The 24,242-nt window shown below is 35.1% G+C and overlaps 2 protein-coding genes across 2 annotated transcripts; both read right to left on the bottom strand.

The window, feature by feature from the left end:
* Positions 1-888: 888 nt before the first annotated feature.
* cyp27a3 (cytochrome P450 family 27 subfamily A member 3) lies at positions 889-15,471 on the bottom strand. Its single transcript, XM_087804462.1, has 9 exons — positions 15,027-15,471; positions 12,895-13,085; positions 11,822-12,021; positions 9,304-9,501; positions 7,412-7,575; positions 6,322-6,488; positions 5,712-5,793; positions 3,684-3,890; positions 889-2,199 (listed from the first exon to the last, which is right to left on the bottom strand). The coding sequence occupies exons 1-9, from the start codon at positions 15,258-15,260 to the stop codon at positions 2,077-2,079; spliced, it is 1,566 nt and encodes a 521-aa protein (XP_087660588.1). The 5' UTR covers positions 15,261-15,471; the 3' UTR covers positions 889-2,076.
* Positions 15,472-17,403: 1,932 nt separating this feature from the next.
* On the bottom strand, positions 17,404-22,896 carry eaf2 (ELL associated factor 2). The gene is made up of 6 exons (XM_087804510.1): positions 22,720-22,896; positions 22,305-22,399; positions 21,911-22,047; positions 21,041-21,222; positions 20,439-20,672; positions 17,404-18,538 (listed from the first exon to the last, which is right to left on the bottom strand). Exons 1-6 carry the CDS (start codon positions 22,820-22,822, stop codon positions 18,495-18,497), a joined length of 795 nt encoding a protein of 264 aa, XP_087660636.1. The 5' UTR covers positions 22,823-22,896; the 3' UTR covers positions 17,404-18,494.
* Between the last annotated feature and the right edge of the window lie 1,346 nt (positions 22,897-24,242).

The raw sequence follows: 24,242 nt of genomic DNA, 5'->3' as shown, positions 1-24,242 counted from the left end.
CCAAAACATAAGTAATTTATATAAACTGTATAAATAGCACCTATTCTTACTTTACTCTGTCCTCTCTTTGTCATTGCATACATTTCTATAACAGATGTTGTCAGCGCTGAAACATTCTTGTGTAGATTTAAAACGTGTGATGTCAAAACAACAAAGTAATTAAAACGGCACAATTTGATTTTACAATCGACCTTTAACGTGTTATAAAATGACCTGAAAAGTATATACGTGAACATGACTCGTTCAACCTTGTATGAGACAGCATTGATACATGTCGGCTTTGATGACCTAATGCATTTGAGTAGTTTTGAAAAACAACTCAAGAGTAAGGGATAAGGATAAGTTTAAGGACAGGAAACAGTGAACCACACAATAGTTAATTCATTAAATTTTGATTTTGATTTTACCGCATCAAATTATACAAGTTACAATTGTAACTTGGTTATCATGTCTTTCATTATTAATATTAATACAATTAGTTTAAGCCAAGTGTAGGTCAAGATAAATCATTAATTCATTGTTTATTCCCTGATGAGCCGATCTCAGTTTCTAAGTCAGAGGCGAGGGACACCTGAACAGGTCGACAGTCTGTCACAAGGCACACAGAGACCTCCAACTATTCACACAACGACACACAATTTTGTGGTTAATCAACCTTTGTATGTTCTCGACTCTGGGAGGAAACAAGAGTAAACTCAAGCAAGCAATTTCTGTCATTTCTGTGTGTTCTTTTTCACACAAAATATGTGAGACACCACAAATAACACCACAATAACACCACTCTACTCTAAGCAGAAGAAAAAATACATATTTTGTTGGTTTGTTAGTCAAATTACTATCTAAAACGAAGCCTATATAAATATTGGGTGCAAAAAAAACACAGTGTAAAACATTTCAAATTACATTTAATTCCAAGATATAATGACTTCACAGGGTCATCCTCAAGTACATTCACTCAAGGTACAGTTTTGGATTGAGGGGGAAAAAATGAGAAAATGGGATGAGCAATTACAAATAACAGAAGGAAGGAGACATTCTGTAAAAGAAGATTGACTATATTACATGAATATATTATTATAATTCACAATACATTATAAACCATTAGGTGACAATTTCAGTATTAAAACAATAAATATGTGGGAGAAAATACAATTTATATGAAAATAAATGGCACATTTATGGAAAAAAAAAACTCCAACAGACGTAATCACTGGTGTTGAACAGTATAACAAAGTAAGTATACTATATCGGATAATATATTATATGAATCTATAAAAATAAAATAGAGTTCAAATAAAAATTAAATCTTCATGCATACAAAACATTGTACTTAGTTTCACATTTTTTATGCAGAAAGTAGCAAATATATGATATATTTAAATTCTAAATGAAGACCCTTTGATTAGAATTGTTAACAAGATACTCATCGTTGGTCACTCAACCTAAGCTTATACCCACAAGATAAACCACATAAGGAAACAGATAATAATAGTGTACTTAAAGTAATAGAGACAGAAAATAAATCCCAACCCAACCCCATAAGAAAATCCTAGTAACAAAACAATAACTAATAGAAGTTGTGATACGTGAAAAATACTGTTAATCATTGAATACACTTCTAACACAGAAACAGATGATTAAACCTTCCATTGTTCTGCAGGATACAAAAATACTACAACATTTATGCTTCGTATCTTAAGGCTACTAGGTTGTTATATTTCATTTATGCTGTATGTCTTAATACATGCATATGTGACTATAAAAGAACTTGACTTGATATGCTGTCTGTCTAATTTGACACCTTACATGGAATTGAACTTAAAATATGAAGCTCCATCACAGTATCTTTAGTTGGTTTGCTCGTGTCATATAACAATACATTAGATACTAGAAACACATTAAACAACATCGAGACGATCCCGAACATAAAATCGTATAATATCATGTGCTCTTTCCAACTACTTGAGTGACTCTCTGGTACAAGGAAATGTTTCCTCAGTGGTTGCCTAGTGATAAATGGTAACACTGTGTGAATACCAAATCCTCTCTCTACAGAGCTCCTCCGGCGGTTTCAGTCTACCGGAGACGTCTGTTCCAAAACTGCAGGTGAATGGGTTTAGCAGGGCACAACAGGGTTCTAGTGATGGGCTTCACGGTTGTTCCAGCAGGATCAGGTTTAACCTCAAAGTGTTGCATCAACTGTGGATCAAAAACAGAGACATGTTGAAATTATTGTTTTTTTAGAATGAAAAAAAATGACGGGCCATATTTACAAGGGTCATTGTTTGTTTTTTTGTGTTAATGTAAGGCATTGGAGATTTTTCAAATACCGATGGAGTACAGAAGTACAGAATTTCCTCAGGTTTAATAAATATGATTGTGCACTCCTTAATGTTAAATACATGAATTTGTATTTTCACGCTCAAGAAGTGTGTCTCCCCTCCCACAATGATGAATTAGCCGCAGGTACTTGTATTACATTAAATCCACAAATATGGATTAGAAGTTTGCACAACAAGTTTAATTCATTCCCAATTTTTTTTACAGCATTTCTCTGTTGAAATGGCAGGAAATGATCATTGGGCTGATGAACAGCTTAACAAGAACAGAAGTGGACCAGACAGAGCTCTGGTGTGTCCAGCAGATCTAGGATTTTTTTTCTCCAATATCTAGCTTTAGTAAGAACAAGGCAAAACAAATACTTAATTTGACCTATCCTTATCCCATATGGTGAGCCCACACTAACATAGTTGTGTCTCAGCTGAGGGGGGTTGATGCTCCAGCTGCCTCCAACATTGCTCTTTCTTTCTCCTGAATAATATCAAATATTACCCAGGAGTGTCTCATTCCCTGGAACATAATATTACACAAATGCATGCTTGTAGAGATGAACATTAAATGTTTAGAGATAAACATCAGTATATTTACAGTAGTTAAATGTATTTTTAATCTTTTTACTGCTCTTATTGACCCACTGTATTTATTTAAACATTTTGTTGTAGCCTAGAGGGTACATTGCTGTGAAGAAAATAATTAGCAAAATAATGCACATTTAAATATATTTTAGTATTTAGTTAAAACCTGATTGGCCCTACTTATCGTGAATCATTTTACTGATGAATAATCATCTTTTTGCTACAATCGATATTGCATTTGGGATACTAACATGAATTTTAGCATGTGCTGAATTTAGATTTTTTTTTATCTTATACCATTTATCGTTTGACTGCTTTTGTGTAAATTGTGTAACAAATAAAAATAGTTTAAAGGAACAACAAAGCCATTTGTAAATCGAAACAGACGATCAGCCCAACAACTCCACTGTCTTCCCCAGAACCCACTCCACAACCAACTGTATCCATAAAGTAAAGGCTTAGGATCGAGAGAGAGAAGCTGGTGATTTACGTTGTGACTGTTTACTGTTTAGGGTTGGAAGTCAAGCAGTATATGTGGTTAAAAGGGAGATGTGGTGGGTCCAGGTTAAATCAAATACATGTTTTATTCTTCTTTTTTTTTAAGAGACACTAACATTTCTTATTCCATATATAATCGATTAAAACACAATTTTATAAATAAAGTTAAGTGGAAGTGGAAGTTGAGAAGTGTTTCCCAATATACAAATCTTTGGACAGATTGGAACCTTAAAGAAATGTTGACATGCTAGTTGATCGCTGACTTCTTACCCTGGACAACACCAGATACATCTCCAGCTCGGCCACCCTCCGGCCCAAACAAGCCCTAACCCCGAAGCCAAAGGGCACAGAGGCGAAGGGATGCTGTTTGGACCTCTCATCCATCCCCCTAAGCCAGCGTTCTGGCTGGAAGCGGTGAGGTTCGGGGAAAATGTTCTCATCGTAGCACACAGCATAGTGGCAGAGGTGGAAGAGTGTCTAAGGGGTAGAAGAAGTCCAGACTTAATAAATGTGTAATAAGACAATAAATATTATATACACTTAAGAACGTAGTACTATGAAGCATTTTGTTCACTACCACTATTCATTATTAAGAAACACACATTTTAAGTCATTAAATGATTGAAATACATGTTTAGCATTTCCAGAAAGGAGGTTGCATCGTTGAGGTAAAAATACAAAAAGGAAATGGACAGAGGAAATTATGAAGGCTTTTTTCCACTAACAAATTTTACTAAATGATAGTTTTAACATTTGAATAATTTTAAATAATAGCAACACACAGTTTGAAACAAAATTTAAATTATTATCATTATACAACAATTACTGTCTCGACAACAAAAACATAATGTAATAACATATTGATTATTTATGGTGCTTGCAACACAATATTATTTATGCTAACTTACACACATAAGAAGCCAGTAGGATTGTAGTGTACCATTTAATGTTCATACATAATAAGCCAGTAGTATTGTAGTGTACCATTTAATGTTTATACATAATAAGCCACTAGTATTGTAGTGTACCATTTAATGTTCATACATAATAAGCCAGTAGTATTGTAGTGTACCATTTAATGTTTATACATAATAAGCCAGTAGTATTGTAGTGTACCATTTAATGTTTATACATAATAAGCCACTAGTATTGTAGTGTACCATTTAATGTTCATACATAATAAGCCAGTAGTATTGTAGTGTACCATTTAATGTTCATACATAATAAGACAGTAGTATTGTAGTGTACCATTTAATGTTTATACATAATAAGCCACTAGTATTTTAGTGTACCATTTAATGTTTATACATAATAAGCCACTAGTATTGTAGTGTACCATTTAATGTTTATACATAATAAGCCAGTAGTATTTTAGTGTACCATTTAATGTTTATACATAATAAGCCAGTAGTATTGTAGTGTACATTTAATGTTTATACATAATAAGCCAGTAGTATTTTAGTATACCATTTAATGTTTATACATAATAAGCCAGTAGTATTGTAGTGTACATTTAATGTTTATACATAATAAGCCAGTAGTATTTTAGTGTACCATTTAATGTTTATACATAATAAGCCACTAGTATTTTAGTGTACCATTTAATGTTTATACATAATAAGCCAGTAGTATTGTAGTGTACATTTAATGTTTATACATAATAAGCCAGTAGTATTTTAGTGTACCATTTAATGTTTATACATAATAAGCCACTAGTATTTTAGTGTACCATTTAATGTTTATACATAATAAGCCACTAGTATTGTAGTGTACCATTTAATGTTTATACATAATAAGCCAGTAGTATTTTAGTGTACCATTTAATGTTTATACACAATAAGCCAGTAGTATGGTAGTGTACCATTTAATGTTTATACATAATAAGCCACTAGTATTTTAGTGTAACATTTAATGTTTATACATAATAAGCCAGTAGTATTGTAGTGTACCATTTAACTTTCATACATAGTAAGCCAGTAGTATTGTAGTGTACATTTAACTTTCATACATAATAAGCCAGTAGTATTGTAGTGTACCATTTAACTTTCAAACATAATAAGCCAGTATTATTGTAGTGTACCATTTAACCATGTTCACAATATAACACAGTCAACATAGAAAAAAATTGAGGGGTGTTTCCTAAATCTTGAGATATTAGTAGTAACAAATAAAAAATGTATTTATTAAACCGCATTTATAGTATAAATGAGTCAGCAATCATTGAGAAGTAATTCAAATTGTTGTTACAATACAAGGTGAATAACAATAGAAAAACAGTTCGTAAATAGTTTAACTTGCATCTTTTGGGAAGAGATGATCCCCCACCACGATTTCATTCTCCACAGAGATACGGGCATTGCTTGGAACTACAGGGTAGAGCCTGAGAAGACACGTAGGAAAAACAATATAAACCCATGATGCTGCAAAGAATATTGTGTTGTAATCATTGGCTTGAGTGTCAGTTCAACCAGTTATTTATTGTTTTTGAGCAGACTAGAACAGATACAGTTCTCGTAATTTACATTCTGCTGTATTTGAGACGAGTCCCTAGTGTTCCTGCAACCTTTAGTTTCACCAGCAGGCCTGAATATTGCTTGTTGAGTGTTACTTTGTCTCATCATTAGAAAATAAAACAAAATAAAACATCAGGTCAATACAAAGTGATGTCTGTTAACACTTAAAAATAAACAAGTATTTTAGAATTCAAAAGAACAATCAATGTCCACTTCAGTGACTGACCATTGTTTTCAACCTGAACAACCCGAGCACAAGAAGTTTTATGTTAATCATTTATTTCATTTTAGCTTAACATACTCATGAGTGGTTTAAAAAAAATATACATTTTTGCAGCACATCTCTTAATCTGCATTGTACATCTTCTTTTTCACACAAAAAAACCCTGTCTCACCGTAATGTCTCCCTGACAATGGCTTTCAAGTAAGGCATATGATTGATGTCCTCTGTAGTTGGCACCTTGTTTCCAGGACAAACACTAATGACTTCTTGGTACAGCTGTTCTTGGATCTTTGGTTGTTTTGCAAGTATATACAACGCCCACGAGATAGTGTTGGAAGTCTGCGAAAGACACACAGACACAGACAGTTATCTTCTTGTTTACTCAGTCAGTTTGTAGTGACTTAAGTCAATCCTTCTGTGTAGACAAGGGATACTCTACACAGTCTTGGATGGTGGAGAACTCTTAGGGGATGACAAGGGGATAAATCAAAGAGTAAAAGATGTTGTTGTCAAAAATACTGATATAAAATATATAAATACACTGTTTTCAACATTTAGTGTTGTTTGCATCAGTGTAAACTATTGACTACCCTACAAGGATTTATTTACATGATCAGATTGACATAAGTAGTGTGACATAAGAGTAGCTACACCAATTGTTATTCTTTAGCTATTAGAAAAAAGTAATGTTATTTCCTGATTATAAACCTGACTTTGACAAATTACTATTCTGGTATGCTGATTATGGTTGTGATGATAATGTTTTCGTGCTGTCCTATTGTCCTATTGTTTTAGAAACTGTTCAAAAACATTTATTTCATTAAATATGTATAATTTTGACTAAATATCTCATTTTTTAACATGGTAACCTGTTGCTAATAAACAGATCAACCGATACATCTATACATGTTATTTCTCTTATATTCAGGTGTGCTCTTTTTGTCCAGAAACTACTTTACTTACTTACTTTTGTCTTCCTGCTTCACGTTGGAGCTCTAATGACTGAAGCCATCACTGCCTTTGACCAGTCAAATGAAACTTCTTCAACATGGAAGGTTCACAAAGTTCATCATTTCAAAACATAACCACTCAATGCTTCACCTTTTGTGTTGTTTATTGTGTGATGTTTGTTTAAAAAAAAAAGCACTAAAAGTACGTTTAAGTTTTGGTCAATGATTGACGTGAATTGTCCTAGAAATAATGAATTATTCATGCAGAGAGAATAAGGAGTAGGTTGTTTGTTAGGGTCCAAACAAACTCACCGTGTCCACTCCTGCCAGCAAAAGCTCTGTCATGCTGCCCAGGATCTCATTGATGGTCATCTTGTCACTTAGCAGCAGGTGGGTGAGGTAGGCACCTTCTACATTCTGATCTAGATCCACCTTCTGCTGGATCTCCTCCATTTTCATATGCACCAGCTTCCCCCCTAGAAGGGCATTAATGTGAAAGAATGAAGTGACAACACTCTCTACAGCGATGTAATTATACGTAATGCTTTGGTGAGAGAGAGTAAATCATACATATCTGATGACAATAAAGAAGAGCAGTAGGAGTCTTGAACTTTGTACTTCCAGTGAGTCACTACTATCTAGTGAACTTAAGATAATGTTTTAAGTAAATTCAAGGGAAGCAGGGATTAATGTGACATAAATGGGCACAAATTACACAAACAATAGAACTTTCCAAGTATCTTATTGGAGTGTATAATCAATAAGTGGTTCCAAGCTCGGTCTACAGCTAGCTATCTGCTACACTTAATAGTTGGACTCTGTAAAGAAAAACATTCAAACAGAAAATTCCACAGGACGAGATTAAGCTGCAATGATTACAAATATAATGATAAATATTATCTTTAAGGTTTAATCTTATGCTAATATGAAATTCATTTAGATAAAACAATTAAAAAAGAGATCTGCCCTGGGTTACTTAAACCAAGAACAAATTGAACCAAAATAGCTTCTATTGATTTTTGAACACCACTTAATAAGAAATACACAAATGAAAGTAGTTTAATATGTCCGACTGAAACCCTCTTAGTCAACCAATAATTTCTGCCTAATACAGCCAAAGAAGAAAAAGTCAAACAGTGAGCAGAAAAAGTCAAACAGTGAGCGCTTCAAGATCATTTCCACTATAATCAGATAATCAAAGATCTTTGAATAAACTACAGTCTAGCTTCCAATGGACTTAACCACAGCTCCAACCTGAGGGTCCAGTCAGAAGGACCATCCCACCGCATTAGCCTCACCTGCTAGTACTCTCTGGAGGGGTATAAATAAACTACCGGTACTCAGCGCTTTAGACTTTGTCTGACTGTGAAATTATTAGGTTTGTAGTCAAGCCTCTTAAATCCAAGACACACAAGCACTTTATTATAACACCATTACATTTTCACAAGAGTCTTGTCTGCAATTGAGTCCTCTGCCTCCTCACCACGTCACAGGACTGAACTCTTCAATGGAGACTGTCTTACCAATTTATCAAGGGCCTTATAGTTGGTAAATAAACATTTTGATTATTTAGGGCTAGGATAAATGTATGACAAATATAAGGCGACATACGCCTCCATCAATTTTAATTTCATCACAAGATCATGCTGTTTTGTCAAGTGGTTCAATTGTATGCAATAACATACAATTGAACCACTTGACAACAGCTAACACATAGATTGAAAGAAACAAGTCGGCAGAGCCTGAATTAAACTGTGATCTTTAATATGTATTTTATATATTAATATATATAAACATATGACACTGTGTAGGTTTTAGGGGGGATGGAAAGTCGAACCCCATTGAAATGCGCATTTTTCAAAATGTTCAAAATTTGATGAGTTAACGTTTAAACCATATGTATTAAATATTAAGTAAATGAGATTTACAAAATTGCAACTCCTATTTAAAGAAATGGAAAGGAGGGCAGAAGATAATTTAAATAGGTCAGAGTTAAACTAATGTTTAACCATATTTAATACACATTTCTTAAGAAAACTCCTTTTGGCACATGTATGGCCTGAACTCGCTCTCTTCCCTCCTCAAAGTTTTTTTTGGGTTGTTTGGTTTTCACATCTTTTTCTTCCCAAGAACATTCTTCACAAGTCAATGATCATAACAAGCTGAGCTATTTGGAAATTGTTCAGGAAGCTTGTTCGACTCACCCACTTTGAAGAGAAGATCCCACGTGTCAACAAACTGTTTCCAAAACGGCAAATATGGCCATGTGCGCTTGGGGAAGAGGATGACGACCTGAGAGAGTCGGAACATCTCGCCGACGGACGAGATGAACTTTTCTGTTTCTTCTGGCACCACGTCGTTCATGCAACCCATCCGGGCCTCAAACAGCACAGAACAGATGCCTACCAGAACAGACACAAGATCAATCACTGACTGCTATGTTGACATATTTTTTATCCCTATTCTAATTTTTGTTACCAATTCCGGACTCGTCTACAACAACGGAAAATTCCACGTATGTATACCAATATGTAATGGCGAATAAGCTGCTCCTGAATCTTGAATCTTGAATCTTGAATCTACATTACATTGGGTCCTGGCACGCCTTTGCTGCCACATCCAATTAAATCTGTGCTCAAATTTCTCTTGGAATTTAAGATATCGAGCAAATGTTCAATTGAATACTCTAAAAAAGTTTTTTCACAAAGGGATATGCTTTTTTTTTTTACATTTTAGATACCACTTTACAATCATCTGACCAGTTCAGGCCCACGGGGCAGCGGCTATAATGTCCCACATCTTTCTCTTCCTGTAAACCTAAGGCAGGCATTCTGAAGTTAGTGGATTCCTAGACTGTCCAAATTGGCTGGACAAGCCAGTAGGTGCACATCTGCAAAATGCAGGCCTCCAAACTAATCCCACCTCACTGCTAGAAGGGGTGGAAAGTGAATGAATGAATTTCCACCACAATAGTGGTTGGTCCTAAAGGGACAGTATTTTAATGTCCCCTCTATCTCCTACCCATTTTCTTTTAAAGAAATTTACCAGACACTGAATCCCAAAAGATGTAAATCTTATATTGAAACCTTGGAACACTATTGAGATGCGACATTTGGTCATTAAATATTTGTAAATAGTTGTTATGTCAGCTGCACTCTGTTGCTAATAGATGCTACAAGCTTTCATTGAATCCTGATAAAAGGTGAAATTTCCAGTTCAAGATGACACTCATTATTGAATGTGATTCCTAAATTCTTACTGATTTTATTTTTTTAAATTGCTGTTCATATGAAGTTGATCTAGCAACCAATGGTATAGTTAAAGCACTTCTGATTATTGTCTTCAAGTCAGAGGCCCCTCAACAAAACAAAAATAAAAATTGAAGGACAGTTTTTGACTTTTGACTGAACTAATACATCAAATTGTTAAAGATTAGCTTGTTACATCCTGATGTCCAATTTGTAATTTTGTGTCCTTCTTTGCTAGTGTTTGTTTAATTCATGTTGATTTCTGTTTGTCTACAGGGAAAAACTCTAAACTAAACTATTGACATTTCATAAAAATGTTAATACCCTAAAAAAACTCATCCAGCCTCCAGTTAAAGACGTGGAGGAGCAAAAGTCAGTAATGCGTTATACAAATTGAAAATTTACTGACAAGATCTCTTATATATATTTTAGATGATGAAAAACAATTGTCTTTCATATTCTATTGAAATGACAAGGTTCATCTAATGATATTCTGGTTGAATAATTACCTTTTACTTACTTTTATCTTATCAGCTGTCAAGGCCAAACCAAAGAGATCATTGTGTGAGTACAGTCACTGTACTTCATAAGGTTCCCTGCTGGTTTCAACGAGTCAAATTTAAGACTTGAGAAACAATATTTCTTAAAATTGAAATAGACTAAAACTCTACCCAGTTTATTATATGCTCATCAAGTCTTAGACACAGCGCTTGGTGTTAAATTCAGGTTTTTTAATTTAGTCAAAACTTAGAGAGCATAAGGTCTGTCCCCCACCTGAGGCAAGCAGGATGACTTATCATATAAAGAACACATATAAATGCTAGGAAAATACAATATTTAAAAAATCTGAAATGTTATATTCAACCATTTAATAATCGGAATGGCACTTGGGTACTTCCATAAATTTCCATCAACCTCTGTTTTTGTTATTGAAGGTCTTATTGTTGACATCCATAATATCTGTTCTTATCTTATCTTTATCACAGGCATCTTTTTAGGTCACCATATCAACTTGAAAAAAAGGTCACATTAGTAGAACTATAAAGAAATGTAAGTAATCTGTGCTTGTTAAAGTCTGATGCTGGCTTTGTACGAAAAAATCAAAACATTTTAAGTGGGAAGTTTACATTGGTTATAGACATTTTGTCATTTTATATGTCTTAAAATACCAAGACTTTACTGTTAAAAGATTCGGTTATTGATAGCGAACAAAAAACTCGCGAAACTAGCGAAAAAATTATCTCTTATATTATAAATTTAAAGCCTCCATATTGTTTTTTGAGATCGGATACCTAATCAGTTTTCTCATGCGTTCATAAATATCATCATTTTAGTCATTATAATATGCAGGAAAACGCTTACATATGCGACAGGAACATAAGAGTATAATTGTTTGTGTCCCTAATAGAAGTTCACTTCCTGATTGAGTCATCGCGACTTGAACATCTTCTCATGTTATTAACCACAAGCTGACCTTCAAAAGCGAACTTGTAGAGTTCTCCGGTGACGTCATTAACCATCACGCCACCGCCTCTGGTGTCTCTCAGCATATTGACTCTCTCGATGAAGTCGGTCACCACGCCGTTGATGGTGTCGGTGTAGGAGGACACGTGTTTCGGCCTCAGCATCCGAGGATTCAATATGCTGCGGATTCTCTGCCACTTCGCTCCCATTCTGCTCAAGTGTTGGAAAACAAGAGTCAAAGTTATTAGAAATAGGAAACTTCAGGGGAGAGATTAGGAGTAAATAAACTAAAATAATATTTTCTATATGACTGAACACAATATATATATATAGATATATATATTTATATTTAGCTCATCATTAATTCAATTTTTTATATAAAAACAGTGACACCCAAGATCATTTGAATTGATTTTTTGGTCATTCATTTGAAATGAACCGTAAAATCGTAATATTCAAATACATTAAAAGTTTGTTATAACTCATTGTGATAATTTAATGAATGATTTTCTCTTTTTGTTTCCAATATGTACACATAAAAGTAATGAAAAAGAATTTGTCACATTTGTACCTTTTATCTGCCAAGATGCACTACAGAGGTACTACAGTATGTACACGTATTACAAAACAAATATTGTAACTTCACGTTCAAACATGCTTCATAATAACAAAAACTGTTGATTTTTTCTGATAATTCTTGTTTGGACATGATCTAAAATAAACTCACGGTCAACTGACAAAACATGTTTGACTCATAGACTCCCAAAGCTGAGCAAAAAAAAGTCAAAATCTCTATTGAATTTTACAGATATAGCGACAGATTTTAACTGCGACAAACATTTGAATCAACGTATACCATTGTAATTCTCAAGCACTTATAATCCAGATAATCTACAAACATTTTTTTTTTCCAATTAATCAATAATCCATAGAATGTTTGACAAAATAAATCTACTTACAACACTCACCACTTCAAAACGTATAATAATGATTAAGAAAAGTCAATTATTTCAATTAAGTCACTTCTTGACATCACTGCAATGGAACAGACATTAATTGAGAGCACAAAAAGAAACTACTAACTCTGTCAGGGGTCCATGTGCGTGGTCACGGAGTTCTCTATAAGCTCGCCAGTGGGGCATGTCAGTCCTGACCGGATGTTTCCCTTCCTGCCTCAGAACCTGCTCGATCAGCTCCGCACTGGCCACGTTCACCACCACCAGTGGGCCATACTTGGACTTCCAGAGGGGGCCGTAGATCTTGCGGTGCTCGATCTTTAAATACAATTTAGTACATTGTTATTCAAGACATCTTAACCAGAGATCTGTACTCTTCATATTTCTGATTCAAACCCAAAAATGTGTGCACCAAACTATTAGAAGTTGGAGCATAGAAGCCAAGGAAATCAAGACGCCAAAAAAACAAAGCAGGAAACTGTTAAAAAATACAAAATGTATTTATTAAAGAAAGATTATTTAAAAGCAAAACGATTTAATGTCAATGTAATTAAAGAGACAGTCATAAACATTGTAACATGTGGCAGAAATAATCCCAATACAATTACAATCCCAAGTGCATTACAATAAATGAGTCAAATATAACAAAAAAATGAGTCAAAAGCTATAGTTTAATAAATACATAAAATAAATGAAAACAGACAATCGACATGATGGAAAGTAGTTAACTTTTTGAGAAGAAAGCAAGATAGATAAATATTTTAACGTAATGGTGACCAAGAGGGCAGGGTGAGCAAACTCTTTGATTTGGGTGTCTTAAAATATCAACATACAGCTTTGAATAACTGAGTTAACATAAAATAAATAACCCAATAGCAAATATTGAACAAACACAAATGTAGGTGTAAACATACACGCAAACTGGTTTGAGTCGAGCTGCGGGCTGTTTGAATGGACTTCATGAAGGCAAACAAGAGAACAGAATCTTACACCAATTTAAGACCAACTAGAGATATAGGAGTAAAAACTTAATAAGACTTTTTCCCTTTATTTCATCTTTTTTTTATTTATGGATTCACATCATCAGCACTGGAGGTGACAGAACCTCACTGTATTCCATGTAAAGCATTCTTTTTATTGAACAGTGCCATCTGTTCAATATTGGAGGCTTAAAATGACTTTTCACACAAGTAAGACAACGTACTCTGGAATATTTATGGTTTCGACAGAGTTTAACTTCTACGGACGAAGCAAAAGTCTTGCAAGACCAACAAAACTCAACGAAAAAGATTATGAGATTAAACTTCAAATACGGCGAGAGAATGTCTCCTATCCCCTGACATAACTATAAGAGCAGTGGAAGAAAACGTTTTTTTAAATGAACTAATTACAGTTATCTATCTTATTCTTTATTTTAATTTATTTTCTACCACTTTTTTTTTTTATCGAGGTCGCCATCCCAGCTGCTCAGGGTGAGAGGCGGGGGCCAATTGAATCTACTCAATAAACCTCTATAAGACGTGATTAAAAAAAAAAAATCAAATCAGTAATATTAATTTGAACAGAAACTATATGAATAATTTTTCATTCTGTGCACCCCGGTAACACACAACTAAGTAACTAAGTAATTAAGTAAGTCATTTTTATTTATATAGCGCTTTTCCAGACCAGGGTCACAAAGCGCTTAAACAAATAAAACAATATTCAATAAAGTATATACTTTAAAGGTCAAGATACAACTGATAACACAACAGGAGTTCCAGAAAATCAAGGAAAAGCCTGGACAAATAGAAATGTCATAAGATGTTTCTTGAAGGAGTCAGTAGACTCCATCAAGCGCAAAGAGAGAGGAAGATCATTCCAAAGCTTAGGAGCAACAGCCTGGAAGGATTTCTCTCCTCTGGTCCTGAACCGTGTGCGTGGAACCATAAGTAGATTCTGATCCACAGACCTCAGAGCCCGAGCTGGGGTGTAAGGCTGGATCAGATCAGTGATGTAAGGAGGAGCCTGACCATGAATAGCTCTGAAAGTAAGAACCAGAATTTTAAAGTTGATCCTGAAAGAAACTGGAAGCCAGTGAAGAGTTTTAAGGAATCGGAACTCGATCAACCTCTTCTCTGTCTGTGTAATGTCTTTTATTAGCCAAATAAATATTTAAAAAATGAGGACTAAATTATAAACAGAATCTATAAACTTGAGGGTCAAGTCCAAACGTGATCCAACTGTTGTGACCGTTATGACAGCGACATGGACACCCACCTGCATCTGCTGCATGGTCTGGAAGTAACCCTTGACGAACAGCCAGTACAGGGTGGTCATCAGACCCAGTCCACCCAAGTCTTCCATGGTCTTCTGCTTGTTCTCTCCCACCACGGCGGTGCTGCTCGGGGCGAGAGCCTGACTGTGGGGGCTGGAGCCCGCGGTGGTCGCTCGCAGCGGTCGCGGTCCGCCGCGGGTCACTCGCACTCCGGTCAACAACACCTTCCTCAACATGGTCCTGGTCCGGTTCTAGAGACTCACCGCGAAGATCGAACAGTTGCTTCTGACTGCGAGCCTATGAATGCACGCAGTTTTTAATAACCCGCACGCGCGCGCACACGCACTGTTGGACTTTGCCTGTCAAGTGTAAACCCGTGACGTAGTTGAGGCCTGGTCACACACAGCAAGCTTGACGTCTTTAATAACGTGTGCGCGGATCGATGGCTGCTGCCGTGCGTGCGTTTAAACATTTGTTTAAATACACGAACCACTGCATCTAAAATGTCACGCCTCATATTTGCCGCCAGAGGGCGACAACTAGAACCGGAAAAAACAAGTTCAGGAAATGATTGAAAGATTTCCATGGATTGATCGTATCTTTTATTTATTTATTTGATTTCTGATGTAATTTCCCTTTATCTTACAGAACAAGTCTTGCTCAAACCCACATGTTAAATTGTTCCATTTAAGGTCCATTATTTTTCCACAAAGCATGTTTATTACAATAGATAATAGGGCTGCACATTTAACATGCTGCACAGCTCAAATCCCTGTTTAGATGTGATTATTCATTCAACAAAAAGAGGGCAAAACGGATGCAGTGAAATAAAACGAGATTCTCTAAAAGTATTTTAAAAGTTAAGAATACACTCATTTTTTCAGTCTTTTATTCATAAGATAATGCAGTTTAATGCCTCATTGTACTCCGAAATGAAAATTGCATAGAACAAATAAACAATTGAAAAAAGATGACGGAATCTCTTAATCAACCAAACAGAAATCCAACATTTTGACATAGAATTCTCATCTGCTCTAATAGGAGAACTTACATTTCCCCGATCCTTTAAACTCTGCATTGACTGCCAGTTTCTTTCAGGATCAATTTTAAAATTCTGGTTCTTGATTTCAGATCTATTCATGGTCAGGCTCCTCCTTACATCAGTGATCTGATCCAGCCTTACACCCCAGCTCGGGCTCTTAGGTCTGTGGATCAGAATCTATTGATGGTTCCTCGCACACGGTTCAGGACCAGAGGAGAGAAATCCTTCCGGGTTGTTGATCCTAAGCTTTGGAACGATCTTCCTCTCCCTCTGTGTTTAATGGAGTCTACCGACTCCTTCAAGAAACATATTTATTTGTGTAGGCTTTTTCCTAGTCTTCATGAACTCCTGTGTTTGTCTTATATGTCTGGCTATACAAATAAAAATGACTTACTTATTTCTTACTTATGTGTCTTGGCCTTTTGAGTTTTTACATTTTTAGGTATTTTTAAATGTGTATTGTTTTTGACTGTTCAAGCGGCTTGCGATCCTGGTCTAGACAGGCTCTTTACCAGTAACTATTACCTCCTTAGATGTTTCCAGTGTTTCATGGCTCAGGCAAGCCTATTATTATTATGACGTCTTGGCAATGGCTTTTTAGCTTCAACCCTGTAGGAATTGGTAGCACCAATGGTCCAAGGCGTGATCAACCTCCATTGCTGCAGAACAGCTTTAAGTTGTAAGTAAGTCATTGTTTTTAAAGTGCCTTTATCAGATCAAAATCAAAAAAGGTAAAATACATGCATTACAAAGCCAAGATAACATAAAGACAAACAAAGCAACCCCAAGATTAAGAATGAGTAAACCAGGACAGATAAAAAGGTCTTAAGATGCTTCTTGAAGGAGTCAGTAGACTGTCAAACACAGAGCGAGAGGAAGATCGTTCGTTTTTTTTTTTTTACAGTTTGGGGTAACCTTAACATGTTTTGACCATTTACCTTTTCATTGGACTTTAGCGGCTTGAATTTCAATAAACCCAGGACACCTTGAGGTGTTCTTTAACTTTTGATTTATTTGTATTTTATGGGAACAGAGATAAAATGCAAAGAAAAACAAAAGTTCAGGTAAGTTAAACATGTTATAGTTAAAATGTGAGAGATCTGCTGGGGGAAGATTAATATTGAACACAGCAACGGAAATGTTATGAAAAGTATATCACATAGATCAGATATTCCATATTAATTAATAATTGAGAAAACACAATTATGTATATGTATATATATATACATATATATATATATACATATATATAGACATATATTTATATCTAAATAGAAAGTAAAACATTCACAAAAATATGATCTTATGTGGATCGAGAATAATAAATTGGTATGATGCAGTTTTTAAAATTCAGATTTTAATAAAAATCGAAAAGCAGAACCCGATCAACATTTTTATTCACCAAACAAAGTTTTGCACATCACAGTGACACTGCATGAGACCACTTGTTATGTCAGAGTCACCAGCTGGACTCGTTTTCTCACATCTACATAGATTGATGCTGGTTTAGCAGATAAGATAAGAAATAATAAATAATTCCTCGTCGCTTCAAGTATGGCAGGTTTAGAGCTACAAATATTAATCCAGTCTAGTCAACGTCATCCCAGCAACAGCCACAATTTACTGTTAGAATTTTATTAACAGTTGTTTTTCGAACAAAACGTCTTGGGGGCCATTATCCACTTTCTAATTATTTATAGGAAATAATTATAGTTAGTATCAACACAGACAGAGGCAGCTCTTATTGTTGTAATAAAGATATGTAATATTATGTACCACATGGTAGAATAAAATATATAAATGCATTTCATTCTCTGACAAGCACATAAAATGGTTGAAGTTTAAGAGCTTAAACACTTATCATTAGAATGCAATTGTATTCCATGGCTGCATATCCATTTATTTTTTCGGTTAAAAATCTTTCCATCACCATTACAGGGTTGAATCCTGACCAGGATTTGACACAAAGTCATTCATGTGACGTTATATTGGTGTGATTGGTAAAATATGCTGTTTTATTATTTGTTTTTATACAATTTACTTCATAAGCACACAAAATGCAAGTCCATAGCATCAATCTAATCTCCTGTGGAAATAAAATCATTTAAACAAAACCATTGCTGTAGCTATAAACCACTAATAGTCAGAGATCAATTTAAAGCTAACATTTATAAAGGAAAGGATTGTCAATGCAAACTTCTGATGTTGATTTCTAGGTGAGTGGATGAGAACTACATGTGTCTGGACATAATTGAAGACTTTGACACCCATCACGATCGATTTCAGCAGCTGAGCTCATGGAGAAGCAGTGAGAACTCGTATCTTTATGAAACAACTGAAGATGAAGCTCAAAACTGCTGAGTGGAGAAGATGGAAGAGTGGAAGAAAATGAAGCAGGAGTTTTTCCCTGATGTTACCGAGGCAGCACTCAGTCACTTTCACTGCCAGAGTCGCTGAGCTGCAGGTCATTCTCTGCAACAACACAAGAATAGAACAGTCACTAACAATCACTCGCCGTTTTCCTGCAGGAGGTTTGTAGGCTAGAACACTTTGTTCACTTGATAAATCATCCAGGTTGATTATTTGTTTGTGAAAAGCTTCTCAGAGACTTGTTACCAAAATAACTTTGATAATTCCTTCACACAAGGCAATATTCATCCCTTCAGACACAATTCATATTTCTTTTCCATTCCTTCTACAGGTGACAAAGAGCGAAATGTAGCATAACAACAAGAGGCAGATCTGAAATGTCAGCATTGAAAATGGACAGGATGGAGCGTCGATGCCCATTAGCACAACTGAAAAAAATGAATGGCGTTAATAAAACATCATGGTTAATAAGTCTATTTAAAAAGAAAATGTTAAGACAACTTAATCGTGTAATGAGTCAATTTGTGCATTTACATTTGTGCTTTATTTGAATCTATGTAGTTTCAGTCAAGATAACAAATGGGGGAAAAGCTAAAACTCTAGTTTCTTATTTTGTCTTACTTTCAGGAACCTCAATTTAAACCTGAAGGTCAAATTTAAATGATCATAGTTATTTCTTGTTTGATTGAAATTTTCGATCATACGATCTTATGAAATATCTGGTTTGGCTGGAGAACTGAATTTACAAGCTTTAATGAGATTATTATACTATTACACAGTTAAATTTTATAATATTAGCATAATCCACAGGCCATTTGTAGCCTAAATCAGATATCATACAGCCCCCGGCATCTCACCACAAAACAGCTTGAATGAATTACAGTCCTAATCACATGTATCAAACTTTCAATCTCCAACTATTCCGTTTATGAATTATTTTTGTAAAACATTAGTTTAGTTGTTGGCGGCTTCTTGGGGTGAGAACATGGTCAGTAACAAGCGGTGGACATTGATTGGTCTGATGAATGATATAATACTTGATGATGAGAGTGATGTTTTGAATCCCTTTATTTAGACCTGGTGTTTTATTTTTATTTTGCAATGATGAGACAAAAGAACAAATAAATATTCAACCCTGCTGGTTTCAGGCAACATTTGAGTCTCAAATACAGCAGTCTTTTCTGTTCAAAACAGAAAAGTTTTAATGAACAAACACTTTTTTAATTCCAAATCAGAAAAATAAAAAGCACTTTTTCAAGGCAAGATTAGGGCTGAGCGATTATTGAAAAAAATATATAATTGTGATTATTTTCCGAAATATTGCGATTATCTTTTCAATGTCCTCTTTTTATGCATTTTTTTAATCCAATATAATAAATGAAACTTTACATTAAAATGTATTTCTCTTGGATTCCCAAGATAAAGTTAAGTATTATTTATGATAAAGGAAAATTAAGCATACATAAAGGGAGAAGGTTTATTATTTACTCTTATTACATTGGAAAGAAACGTAACATATTCACTGCAAATACTAAAAACAACTGTAAAACATGCTGACGTGTGATGTAAACATTTATATTTATGAGTAAATAATAAATCATACAAATTTCAGTGCAGAGTAAAGAGTCATTCTTCTTTTTCTTACAGCATATTTTTGTACAGTTACTCGTGTGTTTAAGTGCATTTCCTGTCATACACAATAATATAATATCATATACACAATTGTGTAATTGCATAAGGTAACTTTGATCCCACACACACACACAAACACGCTGGTGGTGTGCACAAAAGCGCACACACAGGCAGAGACGAGAGCAAATGCGATTAATCGTTCAGCCCTAGGTGAGATTACTGACAGCACTAATGGTAATTATTTCTAATAAATTCTAATTTCTATTTAAGTTTTATCAGAATTAAAAATCTTTATAGGACAAACAACTTATCCTTTTAAATATTGTTTTAAACAATATTCCATGCAATATAATCCAAGCAGACGACTCACTGAGTGTGTTCATGAGTCCTCCTGTGCTCTCTTGAGGCCGACTGCTGCTGCTCGTCGTAGTCGTGGTTAGTACTGGCATACCGGGGTTAGCAGGTGCTGGGGGTGCACTGTTTTTACGCTCATCTTCAGTGTCACTGCTGGAGCTGTCTTCGCTGCTGGAGGAGGAAGAGCTGTTGGAGTTAGAGGAGCTGTCGCTGCTCAGCTGGTCCATCACCTGCACCTCTGCCATCAGTTCTAACACAAGCAAATAAATACAATTTAGTATTCAGAGAAAGTAAAGCGTCTCAAAATCTCAGCTTTCAGAGGGAAAACTGTAAAAGACAGCTTGATGCATTGAAAAACAAATCTGTCTACAGAGTTTAATAACAATATTAACCTTAGCGGTTTAAACGTTACTGGGTTACTCAACTTAAACTTTCAGATACACAGTTCTCAAAAATGCATTAATCTTTCCTTCTTCTTGTCAGTGTCTTTTAACCTTCTGGTGTTTATGCTTCCGCTCATTGAAAGTCAGTGTTATCAGTTTACTTCCTTTCCCCCAAATATACTCTAAACATTGGCAATCGGCCTCTACAAATTACTTGGTTGCAAACACACAGTACCTCTCTCAATATCGTCCATGGGTGAAGCGGGAGAGGTCTTCTCCTTTGGGGGAGAACTTTTTGAGCCTGCAGAGCTTCTGTTCGTGCTATTGCTGCTGCTACTGCCGCTGCCCTTCATTTGTTGACCTAATCGACTGGTCTGTTGCTCCAGACGCGAGTGAATTTTACTGCTGCCCTCGGCTCTGGGCAAACAAACACAACAAGTTATTTCCATTACAAAAATGATACACACATTTGTCAACTTTCACTAGAATGGTTATTTGACAGCTGTACAAAAAAATGATTAAAGCAACAATATGGTACATTAAGTAGACATTGTAATAGTTTTTCATATTTTTTGTAATGATTTGATTCATTTTTTAGCAGTCATGATTTGTGTAGTAAAACTGTAGCCGTAATTTACATTTTTTATCACTATGTAACTATGTCTGTAAAACCTTCTGTCTGTGAGTGTGACCAAATCAAAACGACCAATATTTAAGGACTTGTGTAGCGTCCCTTTAAGGTTTATCCAGATGTTTGTTTGAGACAACACTTTAACCTTAGGTATCCAAAGGCACTTGGCACTACAGTGTTTTGGCATGCATTTGTAGGAAGTTCATGTTGTTTTAAAAAACAGTGATGTTCTCATAGTAAGGTTCACAGATGAAAGCATGAAGAAGCCTGGTTACTTTAATGAAAAACTACGGCGCTTAGGGCTAAAAAAAAAGATCATGTAGGTTTTATATGCCTAAAAATAGAGGACAAGGTAATGCGAGGGTTGGTTTGTGGATTTGGGCGAACGGAAGACAATGATTTTGGATTAAGATTTGTTTTGGATCATTAAACTAGTAACATTGTGTGACCGTAAGAATCACTGCCTGGTCTCACCTGGTCTTCTTAACAGCAATATTGCTGTTGAGTTTCTCAAGCCTGTACTCCCCAGTATCGTGGTTAACAATGAGAATGCATTCCTTCATGTAAGGCCTCTTTGAGCCCTTAAAGACTGTGACTGGAGCATTGGATCCCTAAAACACAGTTTAAACAGAAATGGTGGAATGTTAGTTATAAACAATCAAGGTCAGCTAGGTTTTATCCATCTATCCATCTATCTAACTATTTATCCATTTATTATAGAACCATGTCGATGCACAATAAATTCAATAACATAAAATATGCACAGTGATCGTTTTATCAATGTTCTTGCATCATATATAGAAAATATGTAAAATGTGTAAGTAAAATGATCCGATTAAAACACAATATTCCTCTTCTGACACATCACCTCTAAATTGGGAAGAGTTATGGTGACTTGCTCTCCCTTGCCCACTTCCAGCTCGCCTTCGCAAGTTGTGTCAATGGAGGCTGGTTTAAAGTCATCTGCGAATGAAAGAAATGTTATCACTAAAAACAGACTTTTTATTGGACCATGATTTTTTCTATTAGCACCAGCAGATGGCACTGTCGCCATCTTAAAATAGTGAGCTAATGCTAGCTAACAATTTTGACAGATGGACCCTTGGTTTAAGGTTTAAACGTGAATACAGCAAACATGTTCGGATTGCTACCCTCGACTTATCATCGGTAGAAGGTAATACACAAACGTTGGCAAAAGAATTGCTCACGAGCTTCTTCCATTGCCACTTTAGCTCGTCTACTATCTGGTATGCTACCGTGGCTACATCAGGAGTCCAACTTACATCTCACTGTGTGGTAGGCACTTTTGGGATGTTTCTCAAACGTCTCGCCTAATTTTAACACATGTTCCTGGTTGTCGAAATTCGAATATGTTGTTCCATTCATCCTGGCTGTTAGTCCAGTTGTTCACTTTCGGTTGGTTTAGTTCTAACCGATAGCCATGTACGAGAGACAGTAGATCAAGCACGTCACTGGAAACAAGAAGCCCGCCTTATCTTAGCTCTGATTGGACAGTCGAAATAATTACTGTTTCTATTGGCCGGAAGGCCTGCCGATCATATTGTCACTACGGATATCAGAGCACACAAAGGCACATGGTGGTTCTGAAAAACTGATTCTAATATTTGGAGCGAGGATTAATATTTATTCATTTTATGTTTGACCTAAAAACGATATTGAATTGTTAAAAGACGTGCCTCTTTTATCTCAAATAGCATTTCGAGCCAATCAAAGGGGAAATCAAAGCAATCTTAATGTAATGTAAAAAACAAAAACAACATAGAATCTATTACAATAACACATGTCAATCTCTACAAAGCAGGACTCCCAAATGTATCCCACTTAATATCCCTAAATCCCCAGGAGCAGCCTAGATTGAGAGGTATGGTACTATATGGGAGTAGATCATCAGAATAGTGAAAAGTTTAATTTAATATCTCAAGTGTTTGAAATGTTAAGGGGTTTTATTGTATTGATTTATTTTTTAAATTATTGATTTTAATAATTTCTATATTGAAAGGTTGAATTTGTGTTAATGAATAGTTAAATTCAATAATTTGAATATTAAAATGTTACATTTTTTTGTTATTGAATAGTTGAAATTCTTAATTAGAATTTTAAACTTTTATTTACACATAGAGTTAGATATTCTTATTCCAATAATCCAAAAATAAATGATCTGCATTTTTATTTTATTTTATTTTATTCTGTTAATAGTGTTAATTTTGTAATATTGTAAATAATTTGTATATTTTTAAGATCGTTTTATTTTATTATCTCTTTTATTATTTCTTTTTTCCTTGCACTTTATTCTCATTGTGCTGTTGTAAAAGTGTGTTTCCCCTCTGGGGATGAATGAACGTATATCCTATTCTATTCTATTCTAAATATTTTGAATTCTTAGCCTTGTAAAATCGATTTTTTTTTTTTTTATTCTAAGTCGATATAATATGTTGTTGTAGTATAATATCGCCACCGGGGCCGGATAATCCATATGGCCTAGGGGCACCGATCCTTCACAACCACTGGGGGGCACCATGCCAAAAATCGGGTTGTCCCCTCTGTGGCCCCCATGAGCGGACTGAAAATTTAAATATACCTCAAAATTTGAAATGTTAATTCATAGTATGGCTTGTTTAGTAAAAGTAGAAGGGTGGTTGGAACTTAACCTGGACCTACACTACATACACTACCCTCAGTATGTATTTTACAATCATTTTACAGAGCCTTTGTTGTCCTGTAGCTCCATGTGGCACTGAAAATAATCTGTTTTCCTTTCTTTAAACTGTTAATGAGTCCTAATCCT

The sequence above is a fragment of the Callionymus lyra genome, chromosome 12 (assembly GCF_982586985.1).
Source record: "Callionymus lyra chromosome 12, fCalLyr1.hap1.1, whole genome shotgun sequence".
Taxonomy (NCBI): Eukaryota; Metazoa; Chordata; class Actinopteri; order Syngnathiformes; family Callionymidae; genus Callionymus; species Callionymus lyra.
Note: the sequence above shows the minus strand (reverse complement) of the source record. Positions and strands in the feature narration are given on the sequence as shown.